General features: G+C 39.2%; 1 protein-coding gene across 1 annotated transcript in view; it reads right to left on the reverse strand.

Annotated features, from left to right (window-relative positions):
• Positions 1-22,884, reverse strand: part of cdk17 (cyclin-dependent kinase 17) — a 64,397-nt gene that overhangs the window by 9,806 nt on the left and 31,707 nt on the right. The window contains 4 exon segments of the mRNA XM_036577500.1: positions 3,119-3,244; positions 4,826-4,959; positions 14,286-14,424; positions 14,426-14,451. Coding sequence (XP_036433393.1) covers positions 3,119-3,244; positions 4,826-4,959; positions 14,286-14,424; positions 14,426-14,451 — 425 coding nt within the window.

Raw genomic sequence — 22,884 nt, forward strand, 5'->3', positions numbered from 1 at the left:
ATTTGAATATTTTTCTTCTAAGTCCTATAAAACCTGGGTGTTCAGATGAAGACAAGTATTTAATTTTAAATTTATTGTTCACATATCTAGCACTGTGGTATTACGCTTGGTACGCTTTGTGAAAAGAATTCGTGTGCTGGTTTTGGTTTGTCAGACCACTCCTCCTTTTTTATTCCCCACAAATCAGAATGCATCATCTCACAATACTCCATTTCAAAAAGGGTGAAGACACGGAGGCACAATAGGCAGTATGAATATTAATGAGACCGCTGGCGGCCCTCCACAGCTTTAGAGAAATTTTATTGTGAAGTACAAAGAAGAGTACAAAAACCCTGATTTCTCAGCCCTGAGACACTCTGAGGAATGCAAGTAAGCTATTTAGTATAGGTGATTTTGAAGAGGATACTAGACAAATCTGCAGGAAAATAAACATACAGGCAGATATTCTAATTTTTCAAAGACTGAAAGACTATGTAGATAAAAATCTTTGTCTATATGAAAGTCTATGTGACTTTGAAAAAACAAGCATCTGTTTAAACCAGGCATGAAAGTTGAGATATATTCCCCAGCGTTCCTCTTAGATACATCTGACATTCCTGACCCACTTACACCAGAGGTTTTCATAAGGCCATGAATATCATTATTATGGGGGCCACTGGAAGAAGCCCAACTTAGGCCACAGGCTAACTGATTTTATTCAAGTGCATGAAATTAATTTTAAAGTGAGTAATAAGTCATATCCTCCTTTTCTTTTGCAGCACTAAAACATACAACTAAAACACTAAAACATGAAAACTATCCTACAAGAGGTGCTAGTAAACATACCATTAAATGGTATTCAATAAAATGTTATGAATTAAATAATTCATTAAATTTTATCAATTAAACCTTATAATTATATCTCATGATATATTACATTACTGAGTTATTCATTCATTCTTTCATTAATTCTTTCATTCATTCATTTTATTCTTGACCATGGTATCACACAACTGCATTAGAACGTTTTTTAAATGAATATCAGTCCAATCAAATACAGACATGGGAGAGAAAAAAGCCTAAATGACAGAATCTTCTATAGCGGAAACAAGGCAACTGTGCTTAACCACATCACTCTCAGCTCTACTACTTTTCTCACTATCTCATCAATCACAGCAGATATTTGCTGCGCACAGCAAATGTCACTCATAGTTAATGAACTGCTGGTGAAAGCACTTTACAATACCAATATGTGAAGCAAAGAAAATTAAAAAACTTTTTGTATATGCATATAAATGTGTGTGTGTGTGTGTGTGTGTGTGTGTGTGTGTGTGTGTGTGTATATATATGTATACACACATATATACACACTTTAAATTAATTTAATTTGTTTATTTTAATCAAGTATCTGAGTTTGAGTTTTGTCAGAGATTTTGGTCCACAGACTGTGTGAAGCTAGCGGCTAATGAAAACTAAGGCCAGACAGTAAAGGCAGTCTTACACTAAGGGAACCTGGGGAAACTACAAACCACATGGAGAGCACCATGAAAATTAAGTGCTGCCACAAGTTAATAGATGCATGACTCATAGTCGTGCCACTGGTTTGACATAAAACCTCTCAAAAGGTGGCATGCTACATCATGACCTCTTATGTCAAATAAGAGATTTGTTCTGACAGATACTCCACAGTTTACGATATGTGGGTTGCTAAGCAACTTGCCGCTGTGCTGTGTTCAATTACAGGGAGGGGAATGGAAACCAGTAGAAAAAAAACAACTTAATAGAAACTCAGCTAACATGGAAAAGTGTGCTGCTTATCCATTGTAATACTGTTTTCTTGTTCTTTAAAAAAACTGGATAATATGTGTTCATGAGCAATTAGACTGTCAAGTGGGCTAATAAAAGTAAATCTGTAAAAAGTAAATACATTTTCTGGCACAATGCTGAGTAGTTGTGTTAATATTTTCAATGCAAAATTTTCTTCTTTTCAATTATATGGAACTCCATCATAGACAAATGGTTAAAAACAGAGACTTTCTAAGGGGAGATCCTGAGGCCTGGCCTTTTACAAGCGACACATCCACGATGTCTCAGACTAAGAAAACCAAATATAAACTGAAACTAGGAAAATACAGCAGTGAGTATACCTAGCACTTGTCAAATGAAGCTTTAAAGCCAAATTACACCATCACTTGGAGACTACACACGGAAAGTATTCATCTAAACCTGAATTGCATTGAGCCAGACCTCCATTTGCAACTTTCCTCTCTTCAGCCTGACATCAGGCACTTGAGAGTTGCCAAACAACATTAGCCATCTCCTTAACTGAATTAGGAAAGTCAGTTAAATCTTGAAGTTTCTGTGGTCAGTTGTGTGGGCCAAGAGTTACAAAAAGGTTGGTAACCCCTGGCCTCAAACACAGCAGGATTCGCTAAAGAGGAAGCCTCATTTTTTTATTTTCTACATTCAAATGTGCATTTTTCCCCCCCACAGAATTCAACAGATATTCAAACGTTGAACGTTATTTTGACAGCATTAAGAGCAGGTCAACAGAGAATTAAATAATTCTGAAGACATTTCTGATACATATACTTCCAAATTTCCATTATTACATGACCTATCCTTTGCATGTTGAGCATGATTACATGGTGTAACATTTTGCACAAGGAGGATTTTTAAACATTTCACTGAAGTCTACTGAGGTCTTTAACCTCTCTACTGCCCTTTTGGCAGCTCCGTACTTCTACTCTCAGTCTCACAACAACATATATGATGTAGCAGTTTTGCAGTAATTACTGAACAATTCATAGCAGTTAAAGGATAATAATACCTCTTTAACTCTAAGCTTAGTATTCAAGTAATCTTAATACCTGGAAAAATAACTACAGCTAAGAAGCTAAAATGAGCCAAATCATTTTGGAACAGTATGAAATTATAAAAAACAAATGCAGTCTTTCCACTGTAGCAAATGCTTGGGAACCAGTCTGAGAAGGTAGGCTGCATGTCTTTCAGTTGGTGTATATACTGTAGGATACCATGACTATGTGGTTGTAACCCAATAATGATGCTTTCAGTGTATTATAATGCACATACAGGTGCACACACCCACCCATCTGTGTGCACACACATTCACACTCACCAGAGAGGCCCTACGTGAGCGGCGGCTGAGAGGCTGGTCAAAGGGGGGACTGCTCAGCTGCAGTTTCTCCAGGTAACCATCAGGAATTCGAATATCAGCAGGTAGAGAGAGGCGCTTATTCAGGTCCTAAGCACATACAGACACACAGGTAAGAGATACTGTTTCTAAACTCTGAGTAGACTAGTGCCTACTGTAGTTTCTTCGCAAACTATAAGCATTAGTCTAGAACATTAATATCCATCAGTCGTTTTTACCACCATCTCCTTTATAACAAAAATTCGACTGAGGACTATGGCGTCATAAATACTGAACATCAATCAAAGTGACAAAATGACCTTTCAGGACCTTTCATGTTTTCAGGAACGTGTACTCCATTTTCAGGAATGTGTGCTCAATGATATCTTACATAAATATCTACTTGCAGAATCTGCAGTTACACAATCTAAACAGCAGAGGGCAAAAACTTCAACTAAAGCAACCAGCAATCACTCTTTAGTGAGATCAGCAAGAATACGTCAAGAAGTAATGCTCTGATGGAATGAACTTTATTTTAATTATCTTCATGCAGTCCTATACTGCACAAAGATAATGAATTTAGGACTTGTTAACAATCGAAGGTATGTTTGACAGTTCAGTGCACATACATGTGTGTATATCCGGCTGCTGGATACAAAAAAAAAAATTTGTGGGTAAAATTCTGATAACTGAAAACATTGGCCGATATAAATGTATATTGCTGTTTTAAATGTTAATTTTATACTCCAATAGTTGTAGTTAAACCATGTTTTACTGGCTGATTTTTAGTTCAACAATTAGCACACTTTTAAACTCAAACAGAAACGCATGGTCTTAAATTATATCTATTAAAGCCCTACACTACTACTCAAAATGCTTTTCCTATCTGGTTTGTTCACCTCTTATTGCTCTTATATTATTCTTAGCTAGTTTGAAGTGTTTTTTTTAGATTAGTGTTTTATAACATGTTATTCACATGCAAAAGGGAGACTGCACGTTCATATCCTGAATTCATAATTATCGACATGTCATCTGCGATATTTCTGACCCATACCAATAACACTGTGATTCATATAGTGATTATTTTCTATAAATTAAGCTCCAGGCCTGTTATTTAGGCCAGCAAGACCAGCATATTCACTTTTTCTGGCTTGAGGCTTGAATGCTGCCATTTATTGCCTGTAGGCTGTGGCTGTGTTGCATCTTGGGTTGCTTCTTAGGTTGCTTTTGGTTGCTTTTGATTGGTCTAACACATCTACAGGCAATACACAAGCCTCATGTTGTTATGTTAAATGTCCCCACTTAAAATGGATTATAACATTGTTGATTATAAGGGCTTCAACTAAGACCTCAGCTCTCGCAAGAGAAAATTGCAGCGTTTCATATAAAAACAATTAGTCTTTCAGGCCTAGATAATATTGAGGAAGGTAAATACCTGAGGGCAATATTACTGGGTACCTGATATATATGAGAGGGAGAGGGAGAGGGAGAGAGAGAGAGAGAGAGAGAGAGAGAGAGAGAGAGAGAGAGAGAGAGAGAGAGAGAGAGAGAGAGAGAGAGAGAGAGAGAACTCTGTGCCAAAATGGGTATATTTTTGTTGTTGTTGCAAAGCAACGTATTTATTTGTTTACACCATCTGCACTTGTCTCACTCCTCCCAAACAAAAGACATCATTTGCTGAAAAAAGCTCACCTCCATGGATATGCGCCGATGTGTCCTTGTTCGGAGACACACTCCAGTGGGTGACTGGACCTCATCCGAAGATGTTCCTGATGCCTGGTCACTCTCACCATCTGATCCCATCTTTAAATTCTCATGGACTATATCTACACATGGAAGAGATCCTGAATTACAATATTATCAAATGAACTTTTACACAAAAATCTGCTTTCAAAAGTAAGAGAAAGATGTATCTTTTTACCTCTTCTAAAGGGATTTAGGCAGTACTTGTGTTCTAAGTAAGGCTGCCAGTTGTCCACCAAATGGCTGCTTTAAGTTTAATTCCACAAGTACAGTATTATGCAAAAGACACAGACCACCCTTTCATTTGCTTAATTTCTTGTCAAAACAGCTATTACATCCTAATTATGAATTTTTCAGCACCAGAAAAAAGGTGGAAAGTATATTTAATAGAAATTTACACAATCAACAACCAAATACAATATTTTTTTCAGTATTTTTTCAGTATGTGTCCACCCTTTGCCTTATAGTTTCATTGGTTTCAGGAGGCATGCTTTCAATTAAAAAAAAGAAGTGTTTTTCCACACCACCATAGCACAGTCTTAGAAGCTGGTTGCATTTTCACGGCCCAAGTAATCCCAATAACAAATTTACACTCATCAGTCAAAACTTTACTCCACATCTCAGATGTCAAGTTTTGGTATTCTACCACAAACTTTCTTCTTTTTTTCCATTTCCTTTCCTCAGACAAAGCTTCTTAACAGCTACACACCCTTTCAGACCCATAGTGTTAAACTGTCTTCTCACAGTGGAAGAATAGCCAGAAACACTTACGGATTTTTTCAGATCTGAGAGTGGAGCTTGATTTCTCATACCTCTCAAAGATGATAACTTTATGTACTGTTTATCTGACAGTTTTGGCGGTCTACCAGATCTTGGTAGCAGTCGCATTTTGTCTATATCTGGTATTATTATTTTTTTTTAACTGTAGTTTTAGAAGCTCCTGTTTTTTTTTATTTATATTCAGCTTATTATGCCATTTTTTACATGAGAAAGAAGTTGCTTGTGTGAATGTTAGCATCTCTTTGAAGAGTAAATATCAGTAAGATGTTTGGGAGCTTTTGTTGGAAGACACAGCTGTAACTCACTGGTTTTAAGACCGGAAGGATGGAAGTAAAGAGCAGTCAAATTAAATACTGAGAGATTTTATATTATACTTAGTGCTTTGGAAGCAACTCAACAGCAATATGGTCTTCATACTGTCTTCATTTATGCCCATTACTACCAATCAATTAATTTATCAATAGTGCTTTTGGAGTTTCTCTGAGAAGTTTTACTAGCTCTGCTCTGAATAAGAAAGTGAGTGTATACATTGGGAAAAAAAAGCACGTGTACTTCCTCCCTAACCTCGCCATTTCAGTGAAAGACCTTATTCATGCCTCAGTATTACTCCAACACGTATTCAAATGTGGACATGCCTACTGCTATACAACACACGCATACACGTATGCATTCATTGCACTGTATGAGCTGTTGCTAACCGTGTCCACTCTTTTCATAATCCAGTGCACAGCTCAAATAATTACATTCATCCTGATGCTGTAACTGTCAAATAAATGATGCATTAAAACCATTAAGCTCCACTACTATTCATAGGAACATAATCTGTATAGCGGATAAGAGGGAGGATAAAACTTTCTGTGAACTTATCATGTTTGTGGACAACTGTGTTCATGTGTGTGTGTGTGGTGTTTATGTACTTAAGCCCACTCTCTTACATAAAAGTATGATCCAACTTATCGGCACTGACCAAGGACAAATTATGATGTAATCAGGGTTTTAGAATCCTAGCAACACTGTGTAACCCCCCCCCCAACACACACACACACACACACACATACATATTATAAACCAGAAGGCAGAGATTAAGAGAGGGCTAACTCTTTCAACCTGCTGTGTAGGACTGAGAGGGAATGAGTGTGGAAGAGGCAACAGCACTGCTGATGAAACGAGACAAGACAGAGTAAGGGTGGGCGATACTTGGAAGGATGACACTTCATGATCTTACCACGATATATGATACTACCACAATAATTCACTTTCCTGAGGTTTGTTAGAACAGAGACAATGCACTAGAAAGACAGTAGTGCCACACTTAAAAATGCCAACTACAAGAATCTTTCATTCAACATTTCACAACATCCAACTAAACGAGACCAGTTATGCTTTACCCAAGTTTTGTTTCTTGGTCTTACCGCCTTCACAGCTCACGTTAACGGTCACAGTGCTAATGTCTAATGCACACACAAATGCATTTAATTAGTATACCAAAACTAAAGACTTGACAGCCAAAAAAACAACAAAGCGATTCCAGCAATGAATGAAGACAGCCGTGCCATTACATAAAGGTGTCATCAGAGATGTTCTTCTTCTCAAAGGCATAAATCCCCAAAATATAGAACCACCAACACATCTCTTCTATACAAAAATCTCTTACAGAACACTACATGTATAAACATGTATTATCTTATACATGTAGTCTTGGTTACATGTAGTACATGTTGTGGGTTAGATAAGTCATGGCACTTCACATTGTGCCTACCTGTGCCTACTAATTTGCTCATTACACAAATAAAAAAACAACAGCCATGCAGTTGGTCAAATATTCTTTAAGAACAGACGATACTCAAGATATGCTTAGTTTACTGTGATACCAATATCATATCTCCCATCCCTAACTGAGAGCGAAGCCACCAGTGAGTGCTGGAGTGAAAGGTGTGGTAACCCTGGGCTGTAGTTTTATAAGGGGCTGTTCTAGGGAGAGGCCCTTTGCCCACCCCCCATGTGAAACATCCCCAGCCTTTCATCTGACTGAGGAAGTAAAGAGTGCCTAACCTCAGGGCCAACAATTACAGCATCCAGCTGCCTCTGTTCCTCTCCTATTACCCCCAGAGGGGAAGGGAGGAGACGTGAGGGGAGAGGAAAGGAAAAGAGATGACAGGAGAACAGTCCATCACCATAAAGCAAAGTGTTCAATGGGAACTGTTCGAATAACATTCATGCACAGAGTCACATCAATGAAGCCCAATTAGTGAGAAAGGGGTGAGAATACATAGGGGTGGCCTGTGACCAATTTGTTTGACGAGATGCAAGGAAAAAAAAAAACAATGATTTGTAGCGGTGAGCGATATGGTAAAAATATGGTTGTGATACTTAAAGAAATTCTAATGATACAAAACATGTCACGATATTTATTTGTTCAGACATCTGGTCAGAGAATGAAGAACCAGTAGTGCTACATTTTAAAAATGCTATCAATACTGTGAACACAATGATTTGTACTCAGTATTTGGCACTAAATCCAGTTAAACGAGACTAACTTTGCTCTCTTTATAATGAAACCTGCAGTTGGTCAGGGTTCTACTAGTACTGACGATGTCCACGATATAGTCAGAAAAGCATATTGTACTGTATTATGACATAAATTATCACGATATATTATACTAGTAATGAATAATGTTAGTGCTGAACTTTAGAATATTGAACTTTCAGTAGCCCAACATTGTATATTGAAGTCATGTCTTTAACTTTTTGGTCAAATAATTAAACAATCTTGTAGTTGTCAGCCCCTCGATTTAATACAGCTCCAGGCCATTTACTTAATATTTGCTTATGCCTGGTTCAACCTATCAGTACTGCAGTTTACAGTGCATACCGTGTATAAAACACTAAAAGGAACACTTTTTAATATCTATGTGTATCAATATAGGATTTGGATGATCCGGACTAATGACAATCATTTATCAATCATTTATCAATCAAAAAAAGTTTTCCAAAAACAGTATCCCTAATGTACATACAAAAAATGGCCTGCTTTCTAGTATAAATGGCCTACTGTACTGACTCAGGCTCATGTTGGCTTACTGAAGGTGTTAGAGGCATGACTTGTGAGTGAGGACAGGATGGATTTACAGCTGAGATTAATTCAACAGGCTGTCTTAAGCGCCTATGAGATACCATAATAAACTGCAGGAGCTCTATGCTCAGAATAGTGTCCAATCATTAACTTAGTAAAATCGCAACAAAGGAATTTTTTGGGGGGGGAACTCCCTGGATGTCATCCCCCACAAAATCTGAAGAGATGGTATGCCCCTGCTGAGAGGTAATGAGTTGCTGTGTCAAATCTCTGGAGACAACTTCAATCTTATCAAACGTCTTTCTTTCTCTCTCCTTCCTTGTATCTCTCTCTCTCTCTCTCTCTCTCTCTCACTCTTGTCGACATTCTGTCACTATCCCGTCGTCCAATGTAGTCTTTCTTTTTCTTTGCCTGTCATCTGTAAGAAGCTCCTCCTCATCCTCTTTTTGGTCTCTCTAGAAATGCAAGGCAGGCATATGACACTGCTCCACTTTCTCAAGTGCACGGAAAATACTGCAAAACTGAAAGTGGGTCAAACTCATGGCCAAACCCTGCACAAGTCAAAAACCTTCAGTCTCGCACAAGCAAACTGATATTCAACACAGGAAGAATTACACACATCTCTCTTTCAGACACACACAAACTCTGCGTCTGACGTCAACAGTGACAAATGAGAGAATGTGTGTGCATAGAAGACGGACATGTCTGGACGTGTGTGTGCCTTCGGTAAACAGGTCTGCGGGTATGGGAACCACACAACAACACGTATTACAAGCAGCAGGACGGAACTGTCAGAGCAGTGACACACACTTCCCGCTGCTTCACCTCCTAGCAACCTTCTTCTGACTCACTTCCTGCCATCATGAGCATGCTCACTCCATGCATGAACACCCAAACATGAGCCAGACAAAACATCTCTTCAGCTACTGAGGCTTTGCATTTTAACTAAAACTAAGTAGAACTTCTTATATATTTTGCTGTCTGTCTCATACTCTTTTGTCGAGTGAACTTATTTTGTATTTATTAGTTGCTTAGTTTAGCACTATTGTGTGCTTACTAAATTGCAATTTAATAGTGTACGCCACTGTGTTTTTAATTACACTATGTGTAGTCCATATCTTGGTCACTTTCACTGTGTGGGTCAGTAAACAGCTCAGGCCCTGTCTTGTACACTATATGGCCATGTGTGGTGTATGTGGACACCCCACCTAATTAGTGTTTCAGCCACATCCATTGCTAAAATCAAGCAGACAATCCCTGGTGATGTTACAGCCATCCATGGCCGGGAGTCAGAGAGCACAACTGGCCTCGCTATCTGGGTGGGTGGATGGGTAGGATGCCCCCCCTCCTTCTCCCCCCCCCATTACTCAGTGAGATGCTAGTCAGCGCAGGCGTCTGTTAGCTGACGTAACAGAACTGGCAGTCAGCGCTTTCCTCCGAGCGCATTCAGCTGTCCAATGACGTTGCGTGAGCGGCAGTTCGAAAAGATGCGGTGGTTGGCTTCGCAGGTCTCGGAGGAAGCCTGTGCTGGCCTTCGCCCTCTTAGCGCTGGTTTTATCGCATGATTGGGTTTAGTCCTAACTAGTGGGTAGAACTGGAGACAAACTGGGGAGAAAACTGGCCCAAAAAAAAATAAAAAATTAAGCCATGTAATCTCCATAAACAAACCTAGGCAGTAAAATGGTTCACACTGCAGAGCTCAGTGACTTTAAACATGGCCTTTGCCACAAGTCAGTCTGTGAAGCTTCTGCCCTGGTAGATGTGTCCCAGTCAACTGTAAGTGCTATTACTGTGAAAAAGAAGCGTCTAGGAGCAACAACAGCTCAGCCACAAAGTGGTACACCACGCAAACTCACAAAGCAGGAACAGAGAGTGTTGAAACACATAGCGCATAAAAATCATCCATCCTCTGTTGCATCACTCAGTACAGAGTTCCAAATCGCCTCTGGAAGCAACATCAGAACAAGAACTGTGTATCAGAAGCTTTATTAGCTTTATGAAAAGGAGCTTTATGAAATGGGTGATGCAGCTGACCGAGCAGCTTCACTATCTGTCAGTCTGATGGCGAATACCAGGAGAACGCTACAAACAGGAATACACAGCGTCCATGGTAAAGTTTGGAGGAGGGAGCATAGTCTGGTGCTGTTTTTCAGGGTTTGAGCTGTGCTCCTTAGTTCCAGTAAGGGGTAACACTAATGCTACAGCATACAAAGACATTTTAGAAAATCACATACTTCCAACTTTGCGGCAACAGTTTGGGGAAGGCCTTTTCTTGTTCCAGCATAACTGTGCCCCTGTGCACAAAGTAAGGTCTATTAAGACATGGTTTTAAGGCTTGGTGTGGAGGAACTCAATCTCACTGAACATCTCATGACCTCAACCTCACTGAACAACTTTGGGATGAACTGGAAAATCGACTGGAAGCCCAGCCTTGTCCAACATCAGTGCCTGACCTCATATTGCTCATATAGGTGGCAAGGTCAGTTTTCTTTTGGCCACAGAGTGTATGTTGCAGCATGCCGCTGGTGAAACATTATTTTGTTCCACTGTATACTATACGTACAGGGCTGAGCAAAACAGTACTGAACAAAAGACTTACACCATTTGAGAAAAAAAAATATACAGGGTCATTTTCTTGCTGCATGACCCATGTTTTCTTGAGTTTCAGCTCATGAACAGATGTCCTGACATTTTCCTTTAGAATTTGCTGGTATAATTGAGAGTTCATTGTTCTATCAATGATGGCAAGCATTCCTGGCCCAGATGCAGCAAAATAGGACCAAACCATGATACTACCACCAAATTGTCTGCTTATCCTTAAGGTTCATATACTTTTGTCACTCACAGATAATTAATACTGGATCATCTTCCTCAATAAATAAATGACCAAGTCTAATATTTTTGTCCCATTTGTTTAATTTGGTTCTCTTCATCTACTTTTAGGACTTGTGTGAAAAACTGATAAAGTTTTATGTCAAATTTATGCAGAAATATTGAAAATTCCAAAGGGTTTACAAACTTTCAAGCACCACTGTATGTATGCATAAAAAGTAAAAAAAATGTATCAAATAAAAAGTGATACTGGCAGACCAAAAACACATCATACAGAATCCACCCACTACAGCTGGGCAACATGGCCAAAAATGTTATCGCAATAAACAAAATTCATATTGTTCGATATCAACATCAAATCATTATTTCTTTTAAGTTTGATGGCTGATTGTTGCTCCTGAGTGGTTAATTGCTGTTTTAAACTATCCTTTATGGACAGAACATGACAAACACTTGCCAAACAGTGGAACATTTCACAAATCCATCATGGGAGAGTGGGAGAAAGTTTCTGGTGAGCTGTTTTTATCAGCTGGAAAAGCACGGCCGCAGTTTTTGTAATAGTCATAATATAAGAAAGAAAACAGATTATTTTAGCTGTCTGGTGGCGAGTGCTAGGCTATCCTGTTACAAATGCTAAACAAGTGGCCAATAACAGTTTGTAAACTGTTTAGTTTCTCAACCACGTCAACTTAGTACGAAGAGCAAACATTAGCTGACTTGGTAGGTCAGTGATGGATCACACCGCCTTACTGCCTTCACTCCTACCACATCCATGTCAGAGCATATCACAGTATTCAGACGCCAGCTAGCAGACAACTGGGTTTCTCTATAGTAATTTGAGGGGTGGACCGCAATATATCTAACACCAGACAGAGTCCTCCTTTTAGGTACGTTTAAACTGAAAGCGGTGCTTTTGTGTCTTGTTTGATCTACAGTATCATCATTTTGCCATTCTGTGCGAGTGATGGAGCGCTGCTTCAAGTTAGCCAGCTGCTAGAAACAGCTAGCCTGGAAAGATAGCAGTCTACTGCTTTCCAATGCCTCAACAGCTTCCTCAGTTTACTTTAGGTTAAATCAGGGCTGCAGCTTGCATGAACCCACTTCTTTCTTTCACTTTCACTGCTTGGGAATGCACTAATACTTAAATATGACTGTTTGAGCACTGTAACAGTGCCGTAGTTGTGAGGAGCAGACGTGATTTAATGCTGCTAAAGCTTGTTAGGATGTACAGAAAGAGAGTTCACTGTAGGACAGTACAGTTACGCCACTTATCTCGTCACTCACACTCGGTCACAGAAGAACAGATCGCCGGTCGCTCCACTCAAACAGGGAATGTATAACTCCACGTTTCAGACGTTGCTGAAAGTATATTTGGCAAATCATTTTACTCATCGCCCCCTCCCCTAATCATGTCGAAAAACTCAGAAGTGCACTCTCTCCTGGCGACAGCAAAGTAGTGTCGCTTTCCTTGCAGTAGAAAATGCCACCAGGGCGTTCGCTAGCACTGAGACAGCATTGGCTCGTATTGTGAATGACCTCAGGCTTAGCACTGATGCAAAAAAAAATCCTTCTATTTTGGTCATACTGGATCTCAGCGCAGCTTTTGATACCACTGATCACAAGATTCTAATACTCTGCCTTGAATACCGGGTAGGCTTCTCAGGTACAGTTTTAGAATGCTTTAAATCATATTTAACACAGACAATTCTTGGCTTTACTGGGAAATCATTCATCAAAGACATTTACCACAGGGTTCAGTTTTAGGGCCCTTGGTCTTCTCTTTGTACATGTTACTTTTAGGTGATCTCATTAGGAAACATAAATTTTCACAGCTATGCTGATGACATGCAAATATATATTTCGATTCCTTCTGATGATCAAGACTCTGTAGACAGGCTTACCAGCTGTGTGCCAGATATTTTTCAGTGGATGTCACAAATTTTCTTAGAACTTAATAAAAAAAACTGAAATACTGATACTTGGTACTTAAACTCAGAGAAAAATGCTTTATAAGAAGTTTGGTTCTTTAGCTTCGTATACCATACCTGAAGTACGAAACCCAGGTGGAATCTTAGACTCTGAGCTCTGTTTTAACTCGCATGTAAATGCAGTAAATGTAGCTTTTTATCATTTGAGAAATATTGCTAAATTTCAGCCTCAGAACGACACAGAGAAACTTCTTAAGGCATCTGTTATAGGCACATTTGATTACTGCAATGCTCTTCTTACTAGGCCTCCTAAGATAACAATACATCCACTACAACTCGTACAAAATGCAGCAGCATGGGTCCTAACAATAAAAAAAAAAAAAGAGAGCTCATATCATTCTTGTATTGCCATGGCCTTGCGCTGACTGCACTGGCTACTTTTCTTGTTCAGAATAAAATTTAAAACTCTGCTCCTAGTTTTTAAGGCTCTAAATGACCTTAAAGCTCCCGCTTATATCACAAAATGTCTGTCTGTTTGTATTCTAACATGTGATCTTAGATCTGCAGATAGTGGCCTTCTGCAAATACCCTCTGTAAAATACAGAAAACGTGGAGAGGCATCTTTCAGTTATTATGCTTCTAAACTGAACTCAATTCCACCTATTAGTCAAGCTCAGTTCATACATCTCAAAAATAATAATATAAATATATTATTATTATTATTATTATTATTATTATTATTATTGCCATGGCCTTGTGCTGACTGACCGAGGACAAGGTCATATGATTGGCTTACCCAGTCTGCTGCCATTACGAGGCATGGCCATGAAGGAGCCCAGACTGCCGCCGATGACGCTGTGAGGCCGGCGCAGAGGAGGCTTCTTAAAGGAGCCGGTGTACTGGTGCAGGAACGAGTGCATACTGTGAGATGATGGGTGGCCGGCCATTTCTCACTATGGGCTCTGAAACAAAAAACAAGACACAATGATCAAGACACAAGCGATAAGCCACCTGCACCCTATGACATACCAGTGCTATAGTGTGAGTTTGAGTCATAATATGACAAGAAAAGTCCTTTTTTAGCTACGTGTTTGTAAGACCCTCCTTAAAAATGTGACCGTGGATCTACCGCCATGCACAGTCAGTGCACGAGTAAAAACAATTTAGTGGAATGATGTGGCCAATAATACAATTAGTCTTATGCCAAAAAGGCCAAAATCGAGTAAGGTTACTAATTTCAGACCGATATCATCAACATGTCATCTGTAAATGTATGGAGAAAATTGTGTGCAAACAATTCACTGAAACAGTGGAGTGCCGTGATCTTTGGGCCCTCAGGCGGAAGTGCATTTAAAAAGAGACACGATTCTGTTGTAGAAATCACTGCATGGGCTCTGGCAGACTTTCGAAAACCATTGTCTGTGAACACAGTTTATCACTGCATCCACAAATGCAATTTAAAACTACTATGCAAAGAAAAAAATCAAATATAAACAGGATCCAGAAATGCTGCTGCCTTCTTTGGGCCCAAGCTCATTTAAGCAGAGAAATGTCCTGTGGTCCAACTAATCAAAATATGAAATTATTTTGGAAATCATGGACACTGCGTCCTCTGCATCCTCAAGACCGCCAGGCTTGTTATCAGCACACAGTTCAAAATCCAGCATCCGGGATGGTATGGGGTGCATTAGTGCACATGGCATGGGTGACGAACATCTGTGAAGGTACCATTAATGCTAAACAACAGATACAGGTTTTGGCAACATAAGCTGCCACACAGACAACGTCTTTTTCAGGGAAGGCCTAGCTTATTTCAGCAAGACTGGCCTGTCTGCAGTCCAGGCCTGTCACCATTAAAACCATGTGGTGCATTATGAATACAACAAAGGAGACCCTGAACCGTTGAGCAGCTGAAATCCTATGTCAAGCAAGAGTGGGAATTGTGGGAACATTGCACTTTAAAAACTACAGCAACTGGTCTCCTCAGCTTACAGAGTGCTGTTAAAAGAAGAGGTGATGCAACACAGTGGTAAACATGCCCCCATCCCAAATTTTTAAACAAATTCAAAATGGGCATACATTTTTACAAAAAACAATAAAATTTCCCAGTTTCAACATGTGATATGTTGTCTTTGTACTATTTGAAATTAAATATAGGGTTTACATGATTTGCATATTTTGCATTCTATTTTTAGTTACATTTTGCACAGTGTCCCAACTTTTTTGAAAATGGACAGACAGTTATCAAGGCTGTTTTTCTGGGAAAAAATTGTGGCAGGATCCCACACCAGGGCTAGTGAGGGGGCTATACTAGGGAACCCAAAGTTAGGATGTCTCTACTTTCACATTTCACGGAGGTGGTGATGCTGAAATTGCTACATACTAGCAATCTATACTGTCAGGATGAACAGGATGAAGGTCAGCTTTCATGTGAGCATTGTATTTACATTACTAGTGCCATCACTATTGGTCTGGGTGATATCTAAAAATAATTTGCACAATGTTTTCAAGTTAAAAAAAAAAATCATGATTATCTATAATATTGCCCTCCCACCTCCACACATTCTTCAATATTATTTATTACCTTTTTTCTGAGAAATTTAGCCGTAGATCAGAAGAACTTTTTTTCCCAGGTTAGAGCTAGCTGTTCTATGGTAATATCCAGTCACTTCCGCTCAGGGTTTTTTTTTTCCTCCACTGCAGTGAATAATTTTAAGGCAAGCTGAGCTTCCAAAGCACGTCGACATTTCTTTTTAAATTCACCACTGAGTTACTCGTCCATCATCAACAATATCCGATTACACTGCCCTAACGCCCAGGCCTACATCTCTACGTAGCTATGAAGCTTTAAAAAGAACTTATGTACAGATGGATCAAGAGTATCCACTGTGCTTTACTTCGCAGTTCAGAGGAATAAAATACAAACAACATCCAAAATGCCTGGCAAAGCTGTTGCCACTTATTGCAAAATAAGTTAGTAATCCACATGTATTGCTAGAAGTGAGTGAGGAGTAAAACAGTGAGGAGTAAAACAGCATCAAATCTGTATGTAGAACAAATAAACAATTAAGGGGGGAAAAAGTCAAGGATGTAGTCCACTGTGTGTGTGTGTGTGTGTGTGTGTGTGTGTGTGTGTGTGTATTCCTGTGAACACAGAGTGACCCAGAAAGTAGATCATCTAACACACCTTTCACTTTTCATCTCCATACAAGCCAATCAACACATGGCTGTTGCTATGACAACATTACCTCAAACTACAACTGGCAGTATTTGAGAAACCTCAGCTGATTGGTACAGAACTGTCACTATGACAACCTTTCACCAATAGGAGTCAGTGTACATTAACCTATCAATCAACTCATACTAAACACATCTCTGCACACAGAATAGGAATGAATACAAATCCTGTAAACAGACGGCAGAACCAGTAGTGCAGCAGCAGCATTCTTGATGGCAAGACATCCTGGAGAGCAAAATAAGGTTCGAACATCACAATATACATCCCGTTTATAGCTGCTACTCCTTCCCCATTTTTGGTTTTCGGTATCCTGTAGGCTTTCTTCTTAAGCTTGTGTCACATTGCCAGACTCCAATCTTTATGAGCAGACTGAATCTATAGGTAATTACAGATGCTACTATCAACAAGTTGTCAGCACTTGCGTTTAACTAAAATTTTTCACATCTAATGCAGCCATTACAGGCTTTAATGAGTCTTGATTACCCTCTAAATCACCAAAATTCTCTGTTCTGTAGTAAAAGAACCCACTGTTTTCCATACTTGGCTAGGAAGACTCAGAGCTTGCATTTGAGTCTCAGAATAGATTTCTTGTTTTATTAATTTCTCTTTTAAATAATTGAAGCAGTGCAGCTTCAGTTTTAGCAAGAATCAGCTCATCTGGACAATTTCATATCATTCTGAAATAAAATGCTGTAAATGTCAAAATACAGCAAGCCATGTATTGAGTCATTCGCAATGAACCAGAAAACTGAGCTGTTGTTCAGTTGACTTTTAAAAATTGTTTTGGTTACTGTATGTAGGCCTGTCACGATCATGAAATTTTAGCTGACAATAAACAAACAGATAACCGTAAATAACAATTTAGTTGTCTTTTTTAGTTCAGTGTATTTAGGAACAAGCCTATTTGTCTTATTTGTTTAGGAACAAATATTCACATTCCTCCCTAACGGTCAATCCTTAGAAGCTTCCTACTGATGACAGAAACAGCTCCAACTTAAATAAACAAACATTACTCCTTGCCCTCTAAAGGTGATATAGCACCAGTCAGAAGTTCATAAGACTCATGTTAACATAAGACAGATTACTGTCCTTCTGGCTTACAATGTGTTGTTCATAGATATAAAGGCTCAAGGCTAAAACTCAATTTTCTGACAGCATTACAGTCTGAACAGTATTGTACTATTAAAAAATATTATAGCCTTCTGTGTGAGTGTGTGTGTCTGTGTGTCCAACACTCCCCACCTGTCTCTCCCACCTGTGCACACACTCCTGCCAACACCACCTGTGAAGCTACCCAACGCTGTTCCCCATGCCCTCCGACCTCTTATGCACATTTAAAGACTTACCGCGCTAGGCTCGTTTGGGTTTCATAAGGAGATAAAAAGCAGCTCTCTATTTTATCTATATAAAACACCAAGGCTTGTTTTCCCTCTCTCTCTCACATACGCAGCGATAACACAGACAGAAATGCAGTCTGGGGCCTGTGACAATCGTGTTCAGTCACACTAAGCAACTGTTCTCTTGAACTTGATCTACTTAACACAAAGCTGTTGAGCAGAACTGGGGAGTTATTCTTAAAATTCAATAAAATGATATTTTCCAGATACATCACAACATTCTATGATAATTAAATAAAAAACCCATGCTTCCCGAGTTCTGGTACTCGAGGCTAAAACAATGTCTTACAAACCAGATATCGTGTGACTGTATTTTGTGCTACTTAAGTTTTAATTGAGCCAAAGGGGACCTTTTCAAATGCTAATCAGAAACAAACCACATTACCAAAAAAAATTATATTTTATGTATTTATTTATACAAAAAATCATATTAAAACCATGATCTCGATTTGTTACTCAGCACAATTCGATTCAAGAGCAGCAGACTGATTCTGCTTAATGGCTGCAAGGATTACCACCACATTTCTTTCCATGAAAGCTAAGTGCTAGATCAGAAAGAGTAACCACGATGCATCTGCAAAACACCAGCCACGTAAAGCAAGCTTTTAGTGTTGCATGACGGCAGAAGGTACAAGTGGTCGCTGAGCTCAAAGCTTTAAGTTTACTAGGAGCTGAATGCCCCTAGAAGCATGCACAAAATACAGTACAATTTTTTTTATCTATGTCTCTGATTGACTGACTGACTGACTACATACGTCTACATTATACTTTAAAAAAGCTTTAGAAAAATTTTTTTACTTTTTTTCTTACTTATTTTTTGTTCACTCTTATTTGTTCTCCAATGTGAGAAAAAAAACAGGTGTAGTGACAGTCAACAGGGGTCGTATTACAGGAACTTCCTAACCTTTGGTCCTAAGTTAGGATCTGACAAGGTCAAGATAGGAATTTTCACAAATTTGTATTACAGAAGCAAATCTTTTCTTCATTTAGGAATTCTATGTTATCTTACAGATTTTTATCTCACCTAAACTACACAATCATAGTCGTCAATCAATTGTTATGTCTGTTATCAAGCAACCGCCAAAGCATGCACAGCTAAAACTTAAACGCATAATCAAAATAAGGTTAAAAATGTAGAGCATCGTTGCTCTCCAGTTTCAGTTTCCATTCCCAGGCCTTGAGTACGCAACTTTTTGCTAGGAAAGCTTTTGTATGGCTTGTTGCTAGGCAACAGAGCTCCAGTGAGAATGACACGAGCACCTTAGGCCACAAGGGCTGGTTTCATCGCTCCCTGGTGACTGCGTCCTCAGGATCTACATGCAAGGCATGATATCTATCCCAGCTTAACACACACAGACATACATTCTTACATACACGTTCAAACGTTTGTAGATGCCTGCTAAGCCAATGTTCCTTTTGAAACCACTGGTATTAAAAGGGAGTTTCTCACCCCTCCTTTCCTGCAGCACTACAATGCTACAGCCTCTACTCTTCTGAGAAGGATTTGTACCTTGTCCTAACAACAAGTGACCATCCAAATGTAGGACTGCACCATGTCACAAAGCCTTCAGTATGTTTACGCTAGAAACATTAAGCCTGTGCTTCAAATCAAAATGTAAACAAACTACTAATCTATGAGCCAACAGCTTGAGACTTCAGCTACAAACTAGGAGTGTGTCTTACCTGCAATGAATATCCATTTTTAATATTAGTATATTTTAGTGACACAGTTTACATTTCTGTAATATATTTAAATGCAATTATCTGAGGCTCATGGCTAGTGTACATATGGGCCATTGCTGTGATGATCTGATTGCATTCAGCCACAAAAGCATTAATGTGGTCAGGCTGATGTGGGCTGATTAGATCTGTGCACAAATACCACTCCAACTCATTTCAAAGGTATTGGATCAGGCTCCATCATACCACAGGACACAGTTCCACTGCTCAACAGCCCAATGCTGGAAGCTTTATAGCCCTCTTAACCGCCACTTGGCACTGGGCATGGTGACCTTAGGCTCATGTGCACCTGCTCCAGAGCATCCCAGTTTATGAGCAATGCTTTCCTGTAGAGATTTTACAAGCTGTGTGTGTCCAATTGAACACCTTTGTCAGCCATTAGTGCACTATAAAAGTACCAAAATTCACTAATCAGAAGGACGTCTTGATACTTTTGGACATCATTTTTACATGGGCTACCCACTGCATTACTGAGATAAAGAAAATGCCTTCAGTGGAGCTTTTTACAGTGGAGTGCTCAAAAATGCTATCATCCATTAGTGAAAGCTACCATGTGTAAGTTGCATCATTTCACAGGTTTCAGCAGTCATAACTAATTTCTTTAGTCCTCAGGCACAAAGCAATCACAATCTTTCAGACAAATATGTATATAAGGGCCTAAAACAATAGAAGCTTTTTGTTCCATGCACGAGTATGTGACAACAGGTGATTACTGATGCAAGCAGAGTAAGAGAAGACGACACTCTGGGAATGGATGGTTACGTAATGGCAGGGTCTTTATAAATCATTCAGCAGCCTGTTTCAAAGCACTCTGGTCAACAATATGATCACCCTACCAGAAACAGGACCAACATTCACTCATGTGCGCATGTGTGTGCACACACAGAGCATGAGTGAGTGAGTGAATGAGTGAATGAGCGTGAGAGAGAGAGAGAGAGAGAGAGAGAGAGAGAGAGAGAGAGAGAGAGAGAGAGAGAGAGAGAAAGAGAGACTGCAGTTCACAAATAAGCCCCCTGACCTCAGAGTGATTTACAGTTTGCTGTGAGCATTCTGACCATTCACACTACCAGAAGAGTGTTTCCGAGCATGTTTGGACAAATCAATTCATTCATGTAATCCAACATAAGTAAATTATTTTGGTCAAAATAATGTAGATAAATTTTTAACCATATCAATGTTAATAATACACTAGGTGTGCTTTTAAGTAATACACTAGTATGCATATAAGATGTATCGCACTCACAGTAAGTAGCAATACAACCGTAAAAGTCGAATTTTGTCCTATCTGTCCATATCTGTCTGCAGAGTGCAGATGGAGGGAACCTTATCACTCAATACAGAATCTTAGTATATTATTTTGCTACTATGAAACATGCGAGTCTTAATGTGCCAAGGACATGACTGAGAAGTCTGAAGAAGTACAGCTATGCTAACTATGATGAAGTTATGAAAAGATATTTCACAGTTCTAAATGTTACCTCGATGAGCCAATTACTAATTAACGAGTTAAGCTTTAAAAACTGAAAAATGATTCTCAATGCTCGCCCTTCAGAATGTAAAATGTATCTAAAGAAATGTATCCAGTGGTCTTTTCTGCTTTCATGTCCACAAGCTAAATTCTTTCCAAATGGTGACATTTTCCACTGCAGCCTGTTTGGCTATACTGCTCTACAGGTAAACAGCAATTCTTTATGCAAGATTAGTTGTATTAATGTGTCAATTTCGGAGAGTGTCAACTCTGTTCATTACACCTGACAAGTGTTAAAGTCAAGCCCTGAAAGCAGGTTCTTTACTTGACGTAATGCCATCGAAATCAATATATAAGTCAATTACAAGTGCAGCCTCCGATCAGTGAAAGCACACACACACACACACACACACACACACACACACACACACACAAAAAAATAACAGTCTCAAATATACTGGCAGTACAGAAGCTCCTTTTCCAAACGTTTAAATGTTAGCAGTGGCTGGCAGCTGCACGTGTCTAAACTTCCATTTGAGCCGTATCCTTCAGGAAGGTTTGAGGTAGGACATCAGCCAGCTCTCATGAATCATGCCCACTGCCAACTCACACTATGCACGCAATGCACCGGACGCTTCTCAAATCGCACCCTCCTGCACTTCCCCTCATGGGCACCATGTCAAGGCAGGGCCCCGGCATCTACTGTTTTCCACCAAAAGCTTTTCAGCAGCAGCTGATGCAGAGCAGAGATAAATAATTCAGTGTGTGTGATATGGCAAAAATACAATCTCAAGATACTTGAAGACATTTTCAAGATAAATTATATGTATTGTGGTAGTTTATATGAGAAATAGTAGGAAAAGCTAATGAAAAGTTCACTACAACATTTTTACCTAATGACCGTTCGGAAAACTATTTAAGACTGAACAATAGGGAGAAATCTAACAATTATTATAAATAAATTAATGAAATGCAATAATGGCATAATGAACTGGCATCCAATTAGCTACTTGTTACTAGGTTCAGCTGGAATTTATCTGTCCTTTTATGATGCAGTTGTTCAGTGTTCTACTAGTACGGACAATATGCATGATATACCCATAACATGCTGTCATAAATAGTAACTAACTTAGGCTATAAAGTAGAGGACAAGTTTCTTGGTGGCCCTAAGGACAGGTGGCATGAAAAAGCAGCTGTGTTTTTTTTTTGGCAGTAGCACCAAACGACTTCACAGCGTAGATAAGGTCCCACTGTTTAGTTTGAATCAGTATGTTTATTAATGGAGCCCATCAATTAAGTGTGCCTGTGGGCAGAGGAGCTAATTTAGCCCAGCTCTCAACGTCACATGCTACATACTTCACAAACTCTGCTCACAGGGCTGTGATGACTCTTATGTAATTACCAGCTGACTTGGAGAAGGAATAATAAAAGAGTGTTGAAAAAAGGGAAGAAAGAGAAATAATGTCTTCCGTTTTCCCTCCAGCCTTAATTACATGCCAGTCGCTGCTGATAAAAACAGTAACGACTCCTCTGGTTCATCATTTACCCAGGC

This window comes from Colossoma macropomum, unplaced genomic scaffold (assembly GCF_904425465.1).
Source record: "Colossoma macropomum unplaced genomic scaffold, Colossoma_macropomum, whole genome shotgun sequence".
Classification (NCBI taxonomy): Eukaryota; Metazoa; Chordata; class Actinopteri; order Characiformes; family Serrasalmidae; genus Colossoma; species Colossoma macropomum.